This window comes from Netta rufina (genome assembly GCF_964035555.1).
Source record: "Netta rufina genome assembly, chromosome: 15".
NCBI lineage: Eukaryota > Metazoa > Chordata > Aves > Anseriformes > Anatidae > Netta > Netta rufina.
This window is the reverse complement of record NC_140138.1, coordinates 11,234,058-11,252,087: the sequence shown is the minus strand read 5'-3', so window position 1 is coordinate 11,252,087 and position 18,030 is coordinate 11,234,058. Positions and strand designations below refer to the sequence as shown.

Below are 18,030 nucleotides of genomic sequence, written 5' to 3'. Positions count from 1 at the left end.
CCGCCTCCTCCCGCTGCCCGCCTCCCTCACAGCCTCCCCCGGCCTGGGGCGGAGCGGGGAGGGCCCGCGGGAAGGGCCGGCCTCCGGGCGCGACCCCTCAGCCTGAGGGGGGGGACGCGGCGCTGCCCCGCGGCCCTCAGGGCGAGGAGCTGCCCCCCGGGGGGCTGAGGAGGCTGTGGGGGTGAAGCAGCCCGGGGGCAGCAGAGTCACGTCAAAACATTTGAGCCAGGTGTCAGGGCTTCGGAGGCTCTGCTGGCTCTGAGGAGCGATTTACCGTTAATTAATAATTAATCCACTGTCAGCCCCTAAGCCAAACACACGCTCTTCCCCCCCCCCCCCCCCCCGCTCTCCCAGCCCACCTCCTCCACAGACGGGGGGCGTTTGATGCCTCCCAGCCCTGCTCGTTAACATCCCGCCCCGCCGCAGGAACTGCCCCCGGAGGAGGCTGCGGGGGGAGCGGACAGACACACAGACAGACACGCGGCCAGACAGACACACAGACAGGCGGAGGTGCCGCAGTACCGCCGGCAGCCTCGGGCCCCACAGCGCGGCGAGCCCCCAGCCCCCCCGAGCATGCTGCGGCTGAGCGGCCCCATCCTGCTGGTGCTGGGGGTGGCGGTGCTGGGCCGAGCCGTCCCGGCGGCAGGTAAGGGGCCGCCGCTACCGAGAGGAGCCGGGAGGGGTTCGGGGGCGTGAGGCCGCCCCGCTGCTTGTGGAGAGGCTGGGGCAGCCCGGGCTGAGGGAGCTGAGGGGGGCTGAGGGGTGCGCTGCCCGAGCTAAAAGCTCTGAAATTATTCCTGCTCCCTGCGCTGGCACCCGGGCAGCCTCCTACTAGAGGGGGGAAAAGGTAGAAGGAAGCCCAGCAGAGGACGAGGTGATGCCTTGCTCCGCTGGGTGACCTTGGGTTAGCCGCTTAATCTCCGGCTGCTGCAGTCACTGGGCTTCAGGGTGGCCCTGGCTGGCGAAGCACCGTGATAACAGCCTCCAAGGAGAAGTGCCAGATAAGCATGAGGCAGCTGACTCTTTTTTTTTTTTTTTTTTTCCCCAAGTATTGCTGAAATGAAGTGGAAGGTGTAGCCTGAATCTTCTAGAGACCTGAAATGTCTCAGCACTGGATTTCATCAAATCGCACACGTTTCTCTGTGAACTCAAAAAAACCCTGAACTCAGGGCAGTTCCTTGTGTTGTGAAATGGGAACAGAGGACTTCTCGTTTGGACACTAATGTGAAAATTACTTTCCACAGTTCTTTTCCAGATTTGTCCAGCACCTGTGATCTGTGGAATGAAATGAGGATGCTAATGGGATGCTTTGGGTTTCTTTTCATACCATCCCAGCCAGACTGGTGCAGGAAATGCAATGCAGGGGTTAGCTGACCTCAGTGCTCCCCCCTGCCTAAAAAGAAGAAAAAACAAACAAACAAACAAAAATGCATTACGGGCAATTGGTGAATAAGTGCAACTAATGAAGCTCAAAGCTCCAGTCCTCTGTAAGCAATGTCATAGCTGCTGAAGGTGAGGGGCAGGAACCCCAGCCCCAAAGCTGCACTGCTCTGCCCAGCATTGCCCCCTTGCTCACCACAAGAGAGGCAGGCAGAGCAGGGGCACAGGCTTGGGAACAGGGGCAAACCACCACATCCTGTCCCCAGCTCAACCCTAACTCACAGCTTGCAGTGTTTTATTTTGCTTTAAGGCATACGGGTCATTTAATCTTGTTGCGCTGCTACTTTTTAACCCACAGAAGTACAAAAATGCTTTCCCAGTGCTGAAACCTGGGGATACACGTGAAAACTGAATGTATCCTTTCCACAATACCAAAGTTCACCTGTTTCTGCCCACTGCAGTAGCTGGAAGAGCTGAAGTGGCTTGGGTAACGCAGCAGGGAAGGTGAGGGTGCGTGATCCAGAGCAGCAGGGTGGGTCAGCATCACAGGTCCTGCATCTTGCTGCTTCCAGTCTGGGAAATCAAGAAGTGAAAAAAAATATTTTTTAGCACTTACAGCTTTCAATACTCAAGTTTTGTTTACATTGGGATTTTTGGCCCTTTCCTCGATGGGGAAATCAGTGGTGGATCATAGAGAAGGAACTGGTACTGAGGTTTTTCCATTAGTTAGGAGTAAGGTTGGGAGAGACCTGTGGGTCAATAGAGCAGGCAGAAGGAAACTGGGGGATGAAATCTTATCTGGGTTTGAAAGTTCATGTTTTTAAAAGTTTTGCTGAGTGAGAGATTTCTTAAGGCTAGCTGGTAACTTTTGTTTTCTGTAGCTGCAGAGGACTCTTCTGTGTCCTCACCTTTGACTTCCTTACTCTGTTCCTCACTAACGCTGCAGAAATCAAAAAGATGCGAAAGGGATATTACTGAAAAGTTCTGCTTTCACCTTCACTTGCATTTGTGCTTGTGACAGTTGTGTTTAATTAGAAATTAATTGGAACAACCAGGATTAGAGCTGAGCCTGGCCTTCTTTCAATAACTGGAAGTTCAGTGACTGCATTGTTAGGATCATTACTGCACCTTCAACCAGAGCCCAGCTCTGCCCATAAAAAACCTCATCAAAGTTTTGGTGATCTAATCCAAGACTCCTTTCTGCTATTGACACATTGACACTTCTAGGACCCATTCTAACAGTTTGTTTAACATTTGAATGCATATATATGTGCAACTGTTTCTGTTCCAGGTTGTTGAATGGAAAAAAAAAAAAAAAAAAAAAAAGGTAAAGTTTTAGAATAATGCTGTTGTGAGTCACGTACCTACAGCTGGCTAATTAAAATGTGTATTGCATGTTACTTATTTATGTACTACAAGTTTTGTTTTGTTTTTCCCTCCTCATTTCCACAGAGGAGTATGATCTGGAAATAACCAACAATGGTCCCATCACAACGGGAGCTCAAGCCACTGTTCACGCCACTCTAAGGATTAAGAACAACAGCCTTGCATCAAACTTGTATCACTTTAACTGGATTTATGCTCCTCTGATTCTGATAGAGAAATACGAGCGGCAGTTGAATTCCATGATTAATGTGACTGGTGAATTTCCTGGGACTTTTCCTGTGTCTGTCTGGGTCACTCACAGAAACTGTTGGTTATGTCGGCCAGTTGCTAGAAATGTCACTGTACTTCAGATCACAGGTAAAAGAGCTTTACAACTTCCACATCTTCAGGGATTCAGTACACATCAGAATTGCCGCTGCCTTTGCTAGCATCAAAAAAAGCTAAGCCAGATGTAAATGTGGCTTCTTCCAACAGGGTTTGATTTGTGTGCCCCTTTACTGAAAGGTGGTTTTGAACAGGCTCTGTACTGACTGGGCCTTGCTGTTGTCTACCTACATCCAGGCAGCAAGTGTGATCCTGCCTGTGTTTTCCTGCTTCTAATGTGTAGGGAAACCAAGCTAGAAACCAGATGCTTCAGTAGCTGTACTTCACACATCAGCATTGTTCAGTGATGTCCAAACTTCCGAAACAAAACTGCCTATATTTTCTTTCAAAGTTCCTGCTTAATCATATTGAAATTGGATGTGAAGCCATGGCTGCACTTCCAAATATCGCAGTGTGCAATTTCAGCATATTGGGAATACTCATAACCATAAAACACAGATTTCTTTTTTGTTTTTGTGTGGTTTTGACAAATTGACCAATGGTGCAGCATGGTTAGCCTAATCTCTGATGCAGGGATTGACATGAATATCACCTGAATGCTTCCTACCACCCCTTCATTCAGGGACTAGCAACCATGTCCCTTCAACCACATGTCCTACTGCTCTACTTAGACCCTCCAAAATAGGCCCAGCTGCCAGCTGAAGATAAGGATGTGTGAGGACAAAAGAGCTAACCATAGGGCACAGCTGAAGTTTTGGGGAATAGTTATTGAGATTTTCCTTTGAGAAACGCCGAGCTCAATGGATAAGCCTTTTTAAAAGGATGTATGGCATCTTTTCTTGCTTCAGAATTGCTGTCTTGCTGAACGTTTACTTATTCCTTTCCCTCTTTACACTTACGTTCTCATGCCTTAAGCAAAAGGGATAGAAGCTTTCTATAGCTATGGAAAGTAAGATCCCATTTTACCTTTTTGCCTTCCCTGAACAAAAGCACCCACAAATGCCCAAGGAGGTTGCCAATAACTAATATAAATTACAACTCCAGTGAGTTCGGCGTTATCAGCCCTATTTTTATTTGCACATCAACTGGAGAACAGTTAACCAGTTTTAATTAATTTTAACAGGGTAAGAGTCTGTTACTGATAATTAATATCCCATTAACTTTATAATCTGATTAAGTATATCATCATGATACCTCTTTATTCATAGGTTAGAAAAGGTTTGGTTTTGTTTTTTAATCAACTTTTGCTAGTCCTTGGAAACAAACATAGGCATTGGATATCTGGCAGACATGAAAATCTAAATTTTATCCTTTCTATATTCACAATGTGTAGCGCAGCTGTAGTTCACAGTAATAAAAATTTAATTAATGGGAAAGTAACTAAAACTTTAAGAACAAACAAAACCAACGAAGGATACACGTACTCAAAATGAACGTGAAGGAAGTGCATGCACAAAACAGCTTGATTCTGAATCCCTTTTTCTAAACACTTGACATTAATCCCAGTTCTTTTAAAATCAATAGTAAACATTGTTATTGACCTCAATCAGTCCAGGATTCTTCCTCTCAGTCCTACTAGAAGCTTCACATTGACCCTTTGTATAACCTTGATAAAGTCAGTTAATCTCACAGCATTGCTAACACACGTAACCAGACTGACTAACACATTCAAAATACACTTACTTGTCTGGACTGGGGCACAGAAAATCCTATGCGATGTATTTCAAATTTCATTTTGACACTCACATAGAGCATACTATGAAAATTATATACACTGACATTCTTTGTCTGCCTTATTTTTCTGCAGAATTTATCACAGGGAATCTTACCATCGCACAGATAGAAGACAGTAGATTTATCAGGCATGGTTCTAGCTCCTCCACGGGTGCTGTGACCCGGATTTCCTTCTGTCTTCATGATCCAAGTGACTACTTCAAGTCAGCAAGATTTGTCTACAACTGGGATTTTGGAGATGGGTAGGTGTGGTTACTTTGCTTGCTTTAATGACTATTCAAGATGCCTCTGATTCAGCTGCTCATCTAGAGAGAGATCCTGATTATATCATAGGACAAAGCATGTGCCTTTACCCATTGGTACACCCTTAAGCCACTTTACAGTAGGGAGGAAGAAATATGTTCAGTTATATTCTTCCTTTTGAGTACAAATATATGTCCAATGCAAATAAGTACGCAAACAGAAATGTAAGATTTAGTTTTTGAATACATTTTTTTCTTTCTTCCTTTCTTTATTCTTTTTAAAATCTTTATATTTTCCTCTTAGTGTTTCAGTTAGCCTATAGTCCTTATAAAGGTAGCTTTCATCTTTCACTATTTGTATTCCATTCTGTGAATTCCTTTAGCACTATCCTTAATTTCACTGATTAAAAGTGTGTAAATACACTGTGGGTCTGATACTGATGTGATTTTATCAGTTTTACACCAATGTAACGCCACAGGTGTTAATCCTCATAAAGGAGAATTAATCCGTGATCATAAAGGAGAATTAGGATCACAGCTGGATGTAGCACTGGCTATTAAAGAAAATAATTTAACACTTAATGCATTTAAACTTTAAATCATAAATGTGCAAGTACTTGATAAAAACCAATTTTGATTCTATATCTCTTCACACTGCATGCAGAGTTTATCAGATTACCAAGGAACCCTTTGTCTACTGCAACTACTCCACCATGGGGAATCGCACAGTACATCTGAAAGTCATAGCTGAATGGGAGCAAATTGGAAGCATCATACATGAAAAAGAAACTATGCAGAAAACTGGTGATTTTACCACTTCTTTGAAGCTGTTAGGTAAAAAATAAAACATTTTATTCAAAACAGGATTTACTGTATATGTAATGATACAATCTAGGTGGTGGGTTTGTAATGTGATACAGGTTGGGCGTTGGTTTTCGATGTGAAGAGTTTTCTTTGTGAAACAGACTTTGTGCTGTTCTAGTTCACAAAAAATATAAAATCTGTTTCTTCTTAATTTATCAAAAGTTTCGCTGTCTTCTGTTACTGTCTTGCATACAGCTAGAATTTAAAATAATTTGTTTATAATAATTTATGGAGGATTTGTTCAATTTATGCTGACTATCCCTAAAAAATAAATTAGCTAAAACTAGCATTAGGAAAGTTTCATTGATTTGATCAGCTTTAGGAGTAAATGAACTCATATTTAAAAAAAATTAAAGGATTAATGAAGTAGTTGATTATAGCCTAAAAAAAATAAATCACAAAACATTCAGAAAACTTACAACAACTCTACTGACAGGTTTATATTTTGGGTGTGATGGAGGTATTATTATTTGTGTACATGATGCAGCTAAAATCTGCATAGTCTATGAAATCAAACCATACATGGAATTCCAGTGAATTTCAAGTTTACATGTCAAGTGTGATGTGCTTTCTTTCTTCCTCTCAGATGCTGTTAAAGGCATTAATGTAGTGGGCTCCAGAGAGACTCATGTAATGGAAAACTTGAGTTTATCTCTTCATATCAATGGCACGTAAGTAACAAACACTTCTTTCCCCAGAACATATTATCTAAGTTTTTTTTTCCTCCACTGTTTCCTTAAAAGTCAGTTGCACCCAAAGAACTATTTAAAAAAAAAAAAAAAAAAGTTTCCTTTGAAGAAAATACTGTTGAATATTGCTTTTCCTTGACTTAAAGTACTGTGAACTCTAAGAGCCTGACAGAGCCCACAGCTTTACAGAGAAGCAGAACGTTAAAATGTACACCTCCTCAGCAAATCCTCATAGGTAAATGAGAATCTTTACATCATTGTAAACAGAACGTTAAAAGAGAATGAGACAGAGAAAGATAGTGGAAAAAAACAACATTTTAAATTTCCCTTTTGAATTTTTCTCCTTGACCAATTTCCCCATCGCTAAATTAAACTGTATTCAGAGTCCTGTTGAATAGCAGCAGTTTTTGGCATGTGGGAGTGATGGGTTTGAGGAATAAGTTTGGCAAAGTAAAGGTTGCCACAAGATGAATGAGACAGAGAGGCTCAAAGCAGTGAGAGAAGTTTTTTTTAAACAAACAAACAGACAAAAAACAACAGAACTTTTCCTGTATAGGGAAAAGAGAAATGTCGCAGTGTGAATGTGATACAGTGGGAAAAGGCCAACTTGGGAAACTAATCATTTACTTCTGTAGGAATGCAGGAGAGCCATAAGTACCCTGATTCTAGCAAGAGCTCTCTCAAGCTGAACTATTTAGAACATGAGGGAGTTTTTCATATAGCATAAACATTTCAAATACCATTGAAGCACTCAGAAAAGCTCCTTCGGGGCAGGGGGGGGGGTAACACGATTGTAGAAGTCACTTATTCTCCAGAAGAGTGACCCTTATTTGTTCTGCTTTAGGGAGCTGTTTGCCCTAATGGTGGATTTCCAAAAACAAACCTAAAAAGAGCAGGGCTGTTAGGAGGGATGTAGGACAGAGGGAGCAGCACCCTGTGCAGTCATTTGCCAAAGACATAAATAGTACTGATACACAAAGCAGCACAGCTTGCATTCAGAAAGTGAACTGTACATTGACAGGACTGGAAGCTGGAGATAGCATACAAGTAAATACGAATAGCTAAAAACCATTACAGGCAAAGCTGAGATCCCTAAAAGTGGGCTTGGCTCTAGGATGGGCAATGCTTGCCAGATCTAACCTCTAGCAGCGGGGTGGGACTGCTGTGATAGGAGTTGGTGACAGAAAACCAGTAACAAAGGTTTGAGAGACGTGATCAGAAACAAAGCTAGAAAATGAGCTAAACACAGAACCATGCTGCTTTCTTTAGCAGAGAATATCCTGAGCAGATAAGGAACAAAATGCTAATGCGGTAAAGAAAAGCTCTGTTGTCTGAATCAAAGTCCATAGTGTGTAAGGAGAGTCCAGGCAGAATCAGTTGGAGCAAGGATCTGAAAATGTAAATAAACGGCATCAGCTAGACACAGTGAGAAGACATACAGCCATAAAGTGGACTGCACATAGATCATTTGATAGCAACTAAAAAGCTTTTTGTTATCGTAAGGGAATAACATGGTCCTTGTAATTTATTTAACTTTCCTGACTTAGTCTGTTGTACTCAGCTTACACTTTTTTGTTTTGTTTTGGTAAATCAGAAGTCTTGGGTGTACTTCAATAGCACAAACAGTGATCCCCACTGTGAAAAGAACAAAGAAAACCAACCTATACTCCCTTAGAAGGGGAAGAAGATTGCTTTTGTCTCTGTTGGAGCAGGACTGTGGGTTTTTCTACACAGTGGCCTGCCTATGACCCACACAGGTATCTAGCTCTCAGCTGAAAGGCTTGTTGTTTGCAGAAGCATCACAAAGACCTTTTTCAATTGACAAATGCTATGAACCAAGCGATTGTGTTGTTAATTACTTCTCTATTTGTAGTTAGCATAACAGCTTTGAAAATAATGAAGTTAATCTATTTTATCCAAGTGATTCATCAGCTCCTAACTGGAAATTTTGCAGCTTTTAATTTCTTTTTATGTCATTTCAGCCCACCGCTGTCGTTATGCTGGCTTATAAAGTCCGAGTGCATTCCACTGGAAGGTGAAAAATGCCATCTGGTGGTGATTAATGGCTCCTGCTACAATCTCAGCCATACCTTCAGCAATGCTGGGCAGTATTGCCTCAGCGTCCGAGTGGAGAATGGCGTGACGATGCTGCAGACCTACCATGAAATAAAAGTGTGGCCGACAGGTGAGCTGCAGCCAGCTTGAGCCGCACAAATTCCCAATTGTCTGGGAATCTGACAGTCTCTAACACATCAGGGATTAACTGGCCTGCAGATGAGGTTTCTGGAAACTAGTATGGATCCCCAAAAGCATTGGAAACATGAAGAGAAAGGAAACCCTATAATGTGCCTACTGTAATTGCTCTGAGCTTCTTGTATCCTGCTGAACCCTTAGTCTCAAGAGCATCTTGAAGCTAACGAGTTCCCTGGGAAGACTGAGTTACTTAAATTACATATTTTTCAGTTTAAATAGTCTCTTGCTCTTGTAGTTAGGATAACTGGGAAAACATATGCATCTGTACCACTGTTTTAATTAAGCAGTCTCAATTCTTCTTTTAGTATTTTTGTTGTTGTTGTTAAGGGTAGATTTTTCTACAACTCCATTTCATTCCATGTTTCTGTTCCCCCTACCAGCAGTCTCTGCTGGCTTCCCCATACCTGCTTGCACCCCTATGGGGTCCCTGAGTCAGATGAGAAAGTGGTTAGGTAGCCAAATAAAGAGGACCTGACAAGATGACAACAGAACTGTGATAATGTAACAGTTCTGCCATCCTACCATGGGCCAGTACTTCTGTAAATACAGGGCAGCTGATGCCAGAAGGCACTGGTGTGCACTCAGGGCTAGAAGGCAAAAATTCTTTTTGCTGGAGGCTGCCAGTTGCTGTGAAAATGATGCTGATCAAGGTTCCTTCCTATCCACTTGGGGTATCACAGAGGTTCAGACATCCTTCACAGTTAGGGCTATCTAGCTCAGGTGTTTGTTTGTTTTTTAAGCTGTTTAAACAAAAAGAAAGCAGGGAAAAATAAAAAGAATGACCCTTACAGTCCTGTATTCCTACTTCTGTGACTTCTGAAAGACCTGAAGTGAGCTGGGCTGAAAAATCTGTTCCCTGATGTACCCGTGGCCTTTGTTCTAAGAAAGTGAAAAGTTCTTCTAAAACATCTATTTCTTCTCACCGTTACCTCTTCTCAGTGTATTGTATCACTCCAGGAATGTCGCCTTGTGCTCTTTCCCAGGGCTCCAGCCAGCTTTCTTTGTCCTGCTTTGCGTCGCTCTGGTTTCAGTGATGGTAGGACTGGTGCTGTACACGACCTTTCGAAGTAACACACAACAGAAAGACCTCGTGGAGGTACTCGGTTACTCTTACTTTGAGCTGAGATAGTAATTAGATACCTCTCAGCCATGCCCCTTCTTTCATCCCCAAGCAAACGGAGCAGGGAGGGAGCATTTCCCTGGTATCTGTCTGACTTGGCAAACATTTTAAGCAACAGGCATGCTTCTGTCTTAGGGAGAAATAAAAACATAATTCAAGCTACCAGGGCTGTTATGGGTAGTTAACAATGCCAAGCACCTGCTTGCACTGAAGTATGCCTTCCAGAGGATCTATCAAGTGGTTCCATGGAAGAAAGCAGAGAGCGGATAATAAGAAAGGTTGGGTGTGTTACCTTGAAGTGGCACTAAATGGGGACCCAACATTAGATGTGACCTTCATCTCCCCAGTGCCCTTCCATCTCCCTGGTATATCTTGTTACATTATCATATGTATAATTAACATGAGCTCCTAAGTTAAAGATAGCTTTCCTGGCCCTTTGGAAAATACTTAATACATTTTACATTATGCAGCACTATGCATGATACACCTCTAGGGGGACTGCTGCGAGCCACATGTCTAGCTGGTAAAAGTCAGAAATCTATTTAAAGTTGGTTGCTGAATGAAACTGGTTGAGGACCAGGTACTACTTCTGGCCCAAACTATTCTTGCTTGTCTTAGTTGAACAGGTAAGACTGGAATTAAAAGTGCTCTCTTCAATGTTCCTTTTCCAGGTAGCTGACTTCGACTTTTCTCCACTGTCTGATAAAAACCTGTCTTCTCATTCGGAGCCAGGCTGTTGCCAAATATGTTGCAGATCATGTTTTCTTCAGTCACCTCAAGAAACTGCCAGGGAGAGTCATGAACTTCTACTTTCTTTTTACAAGCCAGTCAAAATGTACACAGTGTGAAGAACACAATTGCACTTTGGTTACAGTAACTCCAAGTTTAACTTTCTCACTTACGGTGAGTTACAAGCCCAGTGCTGCATGAATGATTTATTTTTGCCAATGTGATGAGGTTAACCACTTTGCTAAGTCCAGCACTTGAGCGTTTCATTGTGTGATCCAAAAAAGAAAGAGCCTGAAACACAGTAAAAATAGCTTTGTTTTTTTAAATTATACGGGTGTATACATTTACAGCTGTAAAAGCATTTTATTCTTATGAAAAAAATATTTTATGTGCAGGTTTGCTAAACTCACTACCTCTTATAATTTCTCTGTTCCTTTTGCTGTCTATTTCAAAGAAGATAATGCTTAAAACGAACATACCTCTCTTTCTTATGCCATAAAAAATATTAATGGAAATGCAAGTTATCCAGAAGGCTGCTGACTATACATTTGTTCTAAAAGGGAACCGACTTGTCCAGATTGGGAAAGGGTTTAGTCTAGGTGCTTCCAATGAAGCAGGCTCTCTAATTATGTTGTGTTTTTTCCTCCATCTTAAAGGAGCCCTTTTCTAAGTTAACGAGATGCTGTGGGACCACAGTGGCTGCTGACCTGCTCATGGAGAGCTAGCTGCTCACAGGGCTCCTGGGGGATGGCAGCACCTGCTGTGAAAGCCTCCCCATCTCCAGGACTTGCATGCAGTAGTGCACCACTTCAATCTGTTTAGCGTTTTTTTTCAGAACATTCGTTCTTTTTTTTCCTTACGTTACTATCCAGGTAGTCACCAAAGCTCCACTTTCAAAAATGCAATAACCAGTAGCTCAAAGCTGCTCAGCAAAACAGTCAATTTATAGTCAACGTTCAAGGCTGTATAAACTTCTTGCCTGATAAAAACTATCTTCCGTGATCAGCTTCCTCCTCAGCCAGCTTTTGCCTCCTGCTATGAAGTATTTCAGAGTACCCTGGAGGCTTTCATGCAGAACTGCATTTGGGGCCATTTCTTTTCTTAAACATGACACTTACATTTTCCCCACCTCTGAGTTAAAGCCTATGGGTATTGTGGGCTTGGGGTTTTTCATGTATGTCATAATTTCTCAGGTGCACTGAATGGGAGGGGATTTACCATTAGATTTCAGGGTTTTTATTTCACGCATCCAACTTCTGCATTTCCTTAGAGAAGGCCAGAGTCTCGGTTCGTCTGTGAATAGAATTATATAACCTCTGAAGGGCTTTGATAATTAATACATGCAAAATGGATTATCTAAAATAACTGATCCAGTAAATCCAAGGTTTTGTCAAAAAAAGTTCTTTCCAGGGCAGAGCTTATTTTGGCTTTATAAGAGAAGATGTATTTATAAGTGAACTTGTTGATTAGGAGTGGTGTCCTTTGTGTTCCTTCTCAGTGCCCCAGTGTCAAGCTCTTATCTTCAGTCATATTCAGTCACTGTTAAGAATGTGCCTCTCCTTAGGCTAGCAAAGAAGCTATTGTTCTTAGGAGCTTCAGTTTTATTGCTTATTCCTGAGATAGCAGCCACCTGAGCCATTGCCAAAGGTACGTGACTTGTTCCGGGACATCAGTGTGTTCTGTAAATGGCTACACGGTCACTGGGCACTGGGAATACCAGATTTCCAATATGAAAAACACAACTCAGAGTGACAGTGGCCCTAAACAAACTGCACAGTGACTCTCTGCACTAGTTTGGGCTTTTTTTTTTTTTTTTTTTTTTTTTTTTTTAAGTTTGGGACAGATGTGTGACACTTCCTGGGATAATACACCTGGAAAACAACCCCTTGGCACCTTAAAGAGTCTAGAAGAAGTCCTTCCTCCTCCATATTTCACTCCCAGAAAGGCACTAACTATGAGACAGCAAAGAGTGCCAGGTGTAGGTACCTGAAATGGTGGTAACTTTGGATGGAGGATGAGGATACCCAAAGGCACATGCTCTGCCCAATTTACCGTTCATACCTAACTTATGCAAAGGGTCTCATGTGGTATTAGGCTACACACATCACTTTGGGGTTTTTGTGTCTATGTGCTCTCCCCATTATGTCTGAGTTATGGCTGATTGTGCCAAACCTCCCACCATCCCACTCTCAGTCAAAAACCAAGGGACACAAGTTAGTGATATGGCAGGTAAAATATAGGCCTAAGAAAATCCTCAATTTCTTATGGAAGAAAACAGAGCAAATGCCCTTCAGAGGAACATTGGTTTCCTAAAATGACCAAAGGATGGCAAAGGAGTCAAACTATTCAGAAGAGCAGAAAAGATAAAGGGCTGCAAGGCAGAAAGTCAACGCTACCAAATAGTAGAAGATATTACTGGAGAGCAGACAGAAATGAATAGAGGTTAGAAAGACAGACATCTCTTGCAAAAAAAAAGAAGCAGTGGAAAAAGTACACATAAAAGGGCATGTCAAGAAGCAAATTAGCCAAGAAAATTTAAACAACCTTAACAAATTGAGGTATAAGAAATATTCTCATGAACATGTTCCTGAATCTAAAGTTAAACTGTTTCCTGCACAGAAGACTGATCTGTGGGTTCAATAAACGCCTCTGAAACTGAAGACAAAAGGTAATTGAGCGGTTCAGGATATAGCAAGGAGATTAGTGGAACGTAACGAGGATCAGCAGGAGGATTCATTTTGTTAACCTTAGAAATCAATGACCTGGAAGAAGGAATGTTCAGCAAAACGATGAAACTCACTGATACAAAACAAGAGTCCAGCGAGTACAAAGACAAGGAGCAATTAAATTCAGGTGATAAGCAAGAGTGGAAGCAGATAAGAAGTTTATGCAACTAAGAATTATTGTCAAGGAAATGCATCTGAGGACAAAAATGTCCCAGAAAGGCATAGTATGAATATGTATGGTAAAAGTTAAAAAAAAATAAAAATAAAAAAAATGCCGTGCTTCTCTAATTTGTCTCATATACACTGGTGCAGTAGATGTGGGGCCAAATTAGCCCTTCATCTTAACAGCAGAGCGTAAGGTTCAGCGTCTGACCAGGTCAAGGCTGAAATCTGTCTTTCTGGAAGGCAGATTACACAGCCCAAGCTGTGGCAACATTTTGAATTCACAAGACCTCTATAGCACTTGCTGGATGCTGTAGGAACAGCAATTGTTTGAGCAAGAGGATGGTGAAAAAAATCATATTTAAATGCTCAGCATTATTATTAGATAATCAGCCAACACTTCACCTTGATTTTGGAGAGCCACTGCCAGTTTCCGTGGAAACTGAAGTGCTATCCTGCAGCTGTCACAAAACTGTTCAATCCTGCAGACCTCAACTCTGACAGCTCACTAAGCACTACAAACGGGGATTTTTATATTGAAGACACCAACATGGGGAACACAGAAGCTCCAGAAACTTCTTTCTGAGCTGGGTATGCTCATTGCCAGCATGTGCAATTCCTACAGCAGTGTGCACAAGCAGAGCAGTTGCAATATATAGTTTTTTTGGGGTAGAAAATGCCATAGTTGCACAACTGACAATTCCAAGAGCAAATTACACTGGAGCACTAGCAGAAAGCTTCTGTGGTCCCAGGGCTACCCCAGCCAAATGCATTTACTCGCAGTGGTCTTGGGAGACAGGGAAGTGCCATATCACCGTTTACAGGAGGCAGAAGGGAGCTGTACAGAGATACAGAGCTTGCTGCACAGTGCCAAGCAAGGCAGCTGTAGACACCTGTCTAAAATCCGTGATTAAAAAGCTGCAGATCCACTGAGCCCACCTGCCCAGCCCTGCTTCTTGTGCAGCCCGAGGGCGCGCTGCGCAGCAGGGGGCTCCCCACGCACAGTAATCCTGCTCCACCAGGGCAGCGGGAGCTGCTGCCGGAGGCTCCAGTGATGATTTTTTATGAGCTCCTCGCTGTGGCATGCAAGCTGAATGCACAACCAGGTTCGATAAAACAACTCGAGTTGTTTGCAAGACAAATACCGCAGGTTTGGGTGCCACCCCGAGCAGCTATGCAAAATGACTCGGTGTCGGTCCCTACGCAAATAGACTCTTGCCCCACGCGGGGTGAGCTCCGTGGCTCTGGCTGGAAGCGGGTGGATGGACAGATTGAGCAAGCTATGCAGGCTGTAACACTCGTGGGAGAGGGCTTTCTGTAACTTACTCAATGCACTTGGCAAGACAACACCCCGCTCTGCGGGACCCAACATCAGCGTCCGAGTCCCTCACAGGCTGCATGAGCAGACATTTGGTGGGGTTAGGCCCACCCCTGATGGAAAACAATACAGTTTTTCATAAAGGACAGTAACTGTGAAGTGTCAATCCACAATGACTTACCTTAAATTAAGGAAAATGAAGAAGAAAGCAGCCCACAGTAGAACACAGAAGCACTGTGTGCACAGAGCTGACACAAACAGCTCCTGAAAGCACCTGGAGCCCCTCTTACTTGCTGGGTAGGTCTCAGAACAGGGAAGCAGAAGCAGCAGCAAACAGGCACGTTCTGGTTCAACAGCTCCATGAGCTCAGGCCTTCCTGGTAACACAAATGTCAGTTAAAGTCCCTTTTCAGCTACAGTTTAAGTACAAAATGAGAACGGACAACGGCAACAAAATCTCTTATTGGATCAATAGCATGTGTTTAACAGCTAAATAAAGTGATAGAGCTTTTTAATTGTCTTTTCAGCTTCCTATCCTTAATCTATTTTCTTTCATTATATACAAATTATTTATTGTAATATTTTGAATTAAATCAAAAAGAAAATAAATCAAAAAATCCAAACACATTGCCTAATTAAATAGCAATACCCTTGCTTTCATTCAATCTTGATAAATCACAGTCTTCCCTTACTAATTAACTTCTAGTTTAATGCATTTCTCTCACCACCCCAAGCTACCTAACAAAACGCTCAGCTTAATAAAAACAAGCTAATATTGAAACCGGGCAGGTTTCATTCTGCTTCAGCACAGCACCCCAGCACCTAAGTGCAGACACAGAATCAGGCTCCTGGGGCTGGTGGAAAGGCCAGCAGGAAAGGCCAGCAGCTGAGTCTCAGTGACCCCCCGAAATGGGGTGAGCACCCAAACCTGGGGAGCTGGTGTGCAACGCAAAAAGCATTTCCTAGGCAATATTGAATTTTCCTAGGCAATACTGAATTTCTTCCACGTGCGAGGAACTCACTTGTGATCACACTTGAATCCAGCGCATTTGCGCAGGTCATGGCAGACGAGGAGGGCTCCATCTTAGGACGGAGGGTGCAGCAGGTTCCTCACTGCCTGAGGAGGTTTAGGATGTAGGGTGCAGTGGGTTCCCCACTGTCCTGTACTGGCTGCTGCAGTCACAAAGGCAGAGTTGCTCTGCTCCGCTCCCCAGCAGCACCTGGCAGCTCCTGGGAGGCTCTGTATCTGCATGGTGTAGTGTCTTACCGTATTTAAAGTAAGGCATTTCTGTTACTAAATAATGTATGCATTTGTGGAGTTAATCAAGGTTATAATAGAGTAAATCTCAGTGGAAAAAATATAGGAAAATAGGAGAGCTGTTGGCTACAACAGTATTAGAAAGTGAGTGTCAGCCCCTGAGCTGCCAGGGGAAGACTCGAGTTTTTGTTCCAGCTTGAGTTTCAAGTCTAAATTATTCCAGGTAGCTCTACCTGTGATATTTTGAGCTCTTTCTTGTGATTTTTCTCTCTTTAACAGCAGTAGAATAGTGTTGCTGAACCCTGTCAAACAACTGCAAGATTTCACTTGTGGATAAAATTATTCATACTCAGTAACACAAGTGTTTCATATCACAGGTCCACCCCCACAGAAGGAGTGAGGCATCCATTTCCCATCCACGTCTCATCACAGATAGGAGTTGCTTTCTGAAGTATCCTCGAGACCGATCCAGGCCACGCAGCTTGGATCGGGAGGGGAAACTTTCAGAGGCAAGTGGATTTGCAAATAGCTGTTATTTTATTCTGCTTTTATTCTCTTCTCTCTGTTCTGTTCTTTCCTTTCTTTGGGCTTGGTGATAAGTAGTAGGGAAAACCTTCTTGCAGACAGGAAGGCAGCGTGTAATTAAAGGTAAAGAATTGCATTTAGTTCTGTAGGAGTGACATCCTTTCTCATAAGGCAGTCTGTGAGAAATCAGGTAAGCAGCACATACATTTTTGATGAACAGGAGGACCCTCACCTATTACTGACGAAGTACAGAAAGAAAAGACAGGACTCACAGTAGGGAAATATCATCCATTAAATGCCTCCCTGGGGATCAAATGGCACTTACAATTGAGAGAGAGTAACTGCCTCCTACATTTCAATCGGTACCAGCAGGATGCCTATTTGTAAAGATTTGTGCTGCCTGCATTCTGTTAGTGTAAGATGCCACGTAAATATTTTCTGACCTTTACGGTAGACGTTACCTTTTTTGTTTTCCACAGACCAGTGGCCTGATTTTACTTTTTCAAACTGGTGATCCTGCTAAAGAATGAGCACAAGAGCAACCCCCTAAGTGTGCACAGACCTGCTGAAATTGAAGGACCTGCTGAACATGTGTTTTCAGTGTTTTCTGATCAGGGCTTTAAATAAGTCAACCTTTACAACAAGACTGCTGTGGTTCTTTTTGTAAAATCATACCTGCCTTGCACTAAATACCTAGCACCAAAGATCAAAAGGCTTTTGAAATATGTCCCCTTAAAAAAAGGAAAAAAATGAGAACTTGAAATTCTTTCATTTCCAAACTGATTAATCAAAGGCAGCTCTTTGATCCAGTACAGAAAAGTTCTCTGTTCCAAAACAACGAGCACGGTAATAGAGAGCAATTACGGCTCTGTGTGTATAGTCCTTCAGGCACACACAGGGTGCTGGTGGGTGTCACCACCAGGGCTGCCCAGACTCCAAGCACGTCTACTTTTCATTATCATACCACCTGAAAACTCAACAGCTCCATCCCATGCACTAACGGATGGGTCCATTTGGCTTTCCCAGAGCTTGCAGTAACCCTTCCACTAGCTCACCCTGGGGTCTGACATATACATACGTGTGTTTGTTCAATTTGTGCATTCAAATGAGAAATGCACAGTGATTCCTTCCCATGACGGATTTTACATAACTCCTGGAAAAAAAAATGTAGTCACAAATAGCGGAGATTAGGCAGCAATGTCAAGGTCTGAGAGGAGAGATTACACGTCCCGTATCAGCAGATGTTTGCAGCCACTGACAGCCCTGTGATTTAAAGAGCTGTTCTCCATTCAGGAGCTTCCCACATTGTTACAGGACAAGC

At 42.9% G+C, this 18,030-nt stretch overlaps 1 protein-coding gene across 1 annotated transcript; it reads left to right on the top strand.

Annotated features, from left to right (window-relative positions):
• Nucleotides 1-560: 560 nt before the first annotated feature.
• On the top strand, nucleotides 561-10,840 carry TMEM130 (transmembrane protein 130; the record flags this gene model as incomplete). The annotated part of the gene is made up of 8 exons (XM_084296056.1): nucleotides 561-646; nucleotides 2,833-3,123; nucleotides 4,898-5,066; nucleotides 5,731-5,900; nucleotides 6,517-6,601; nucleotides 8,602-8,804; nucleotides 9,856-9,968; nucleotides 10,664-10,840. The coding sequence occupies exons 1-8, from the start codon at nucleotides 574-576 to the stop codon at nucleotides 10,838-10,840; spliced, it is 1,281 nt and encodes a 426-aa protein (XP_084152182.1). The 5' UTR covers nucleotides 561-573.
• Nucleotides 10,841-18,030: the final 7,190 nt, after the last annotated feature.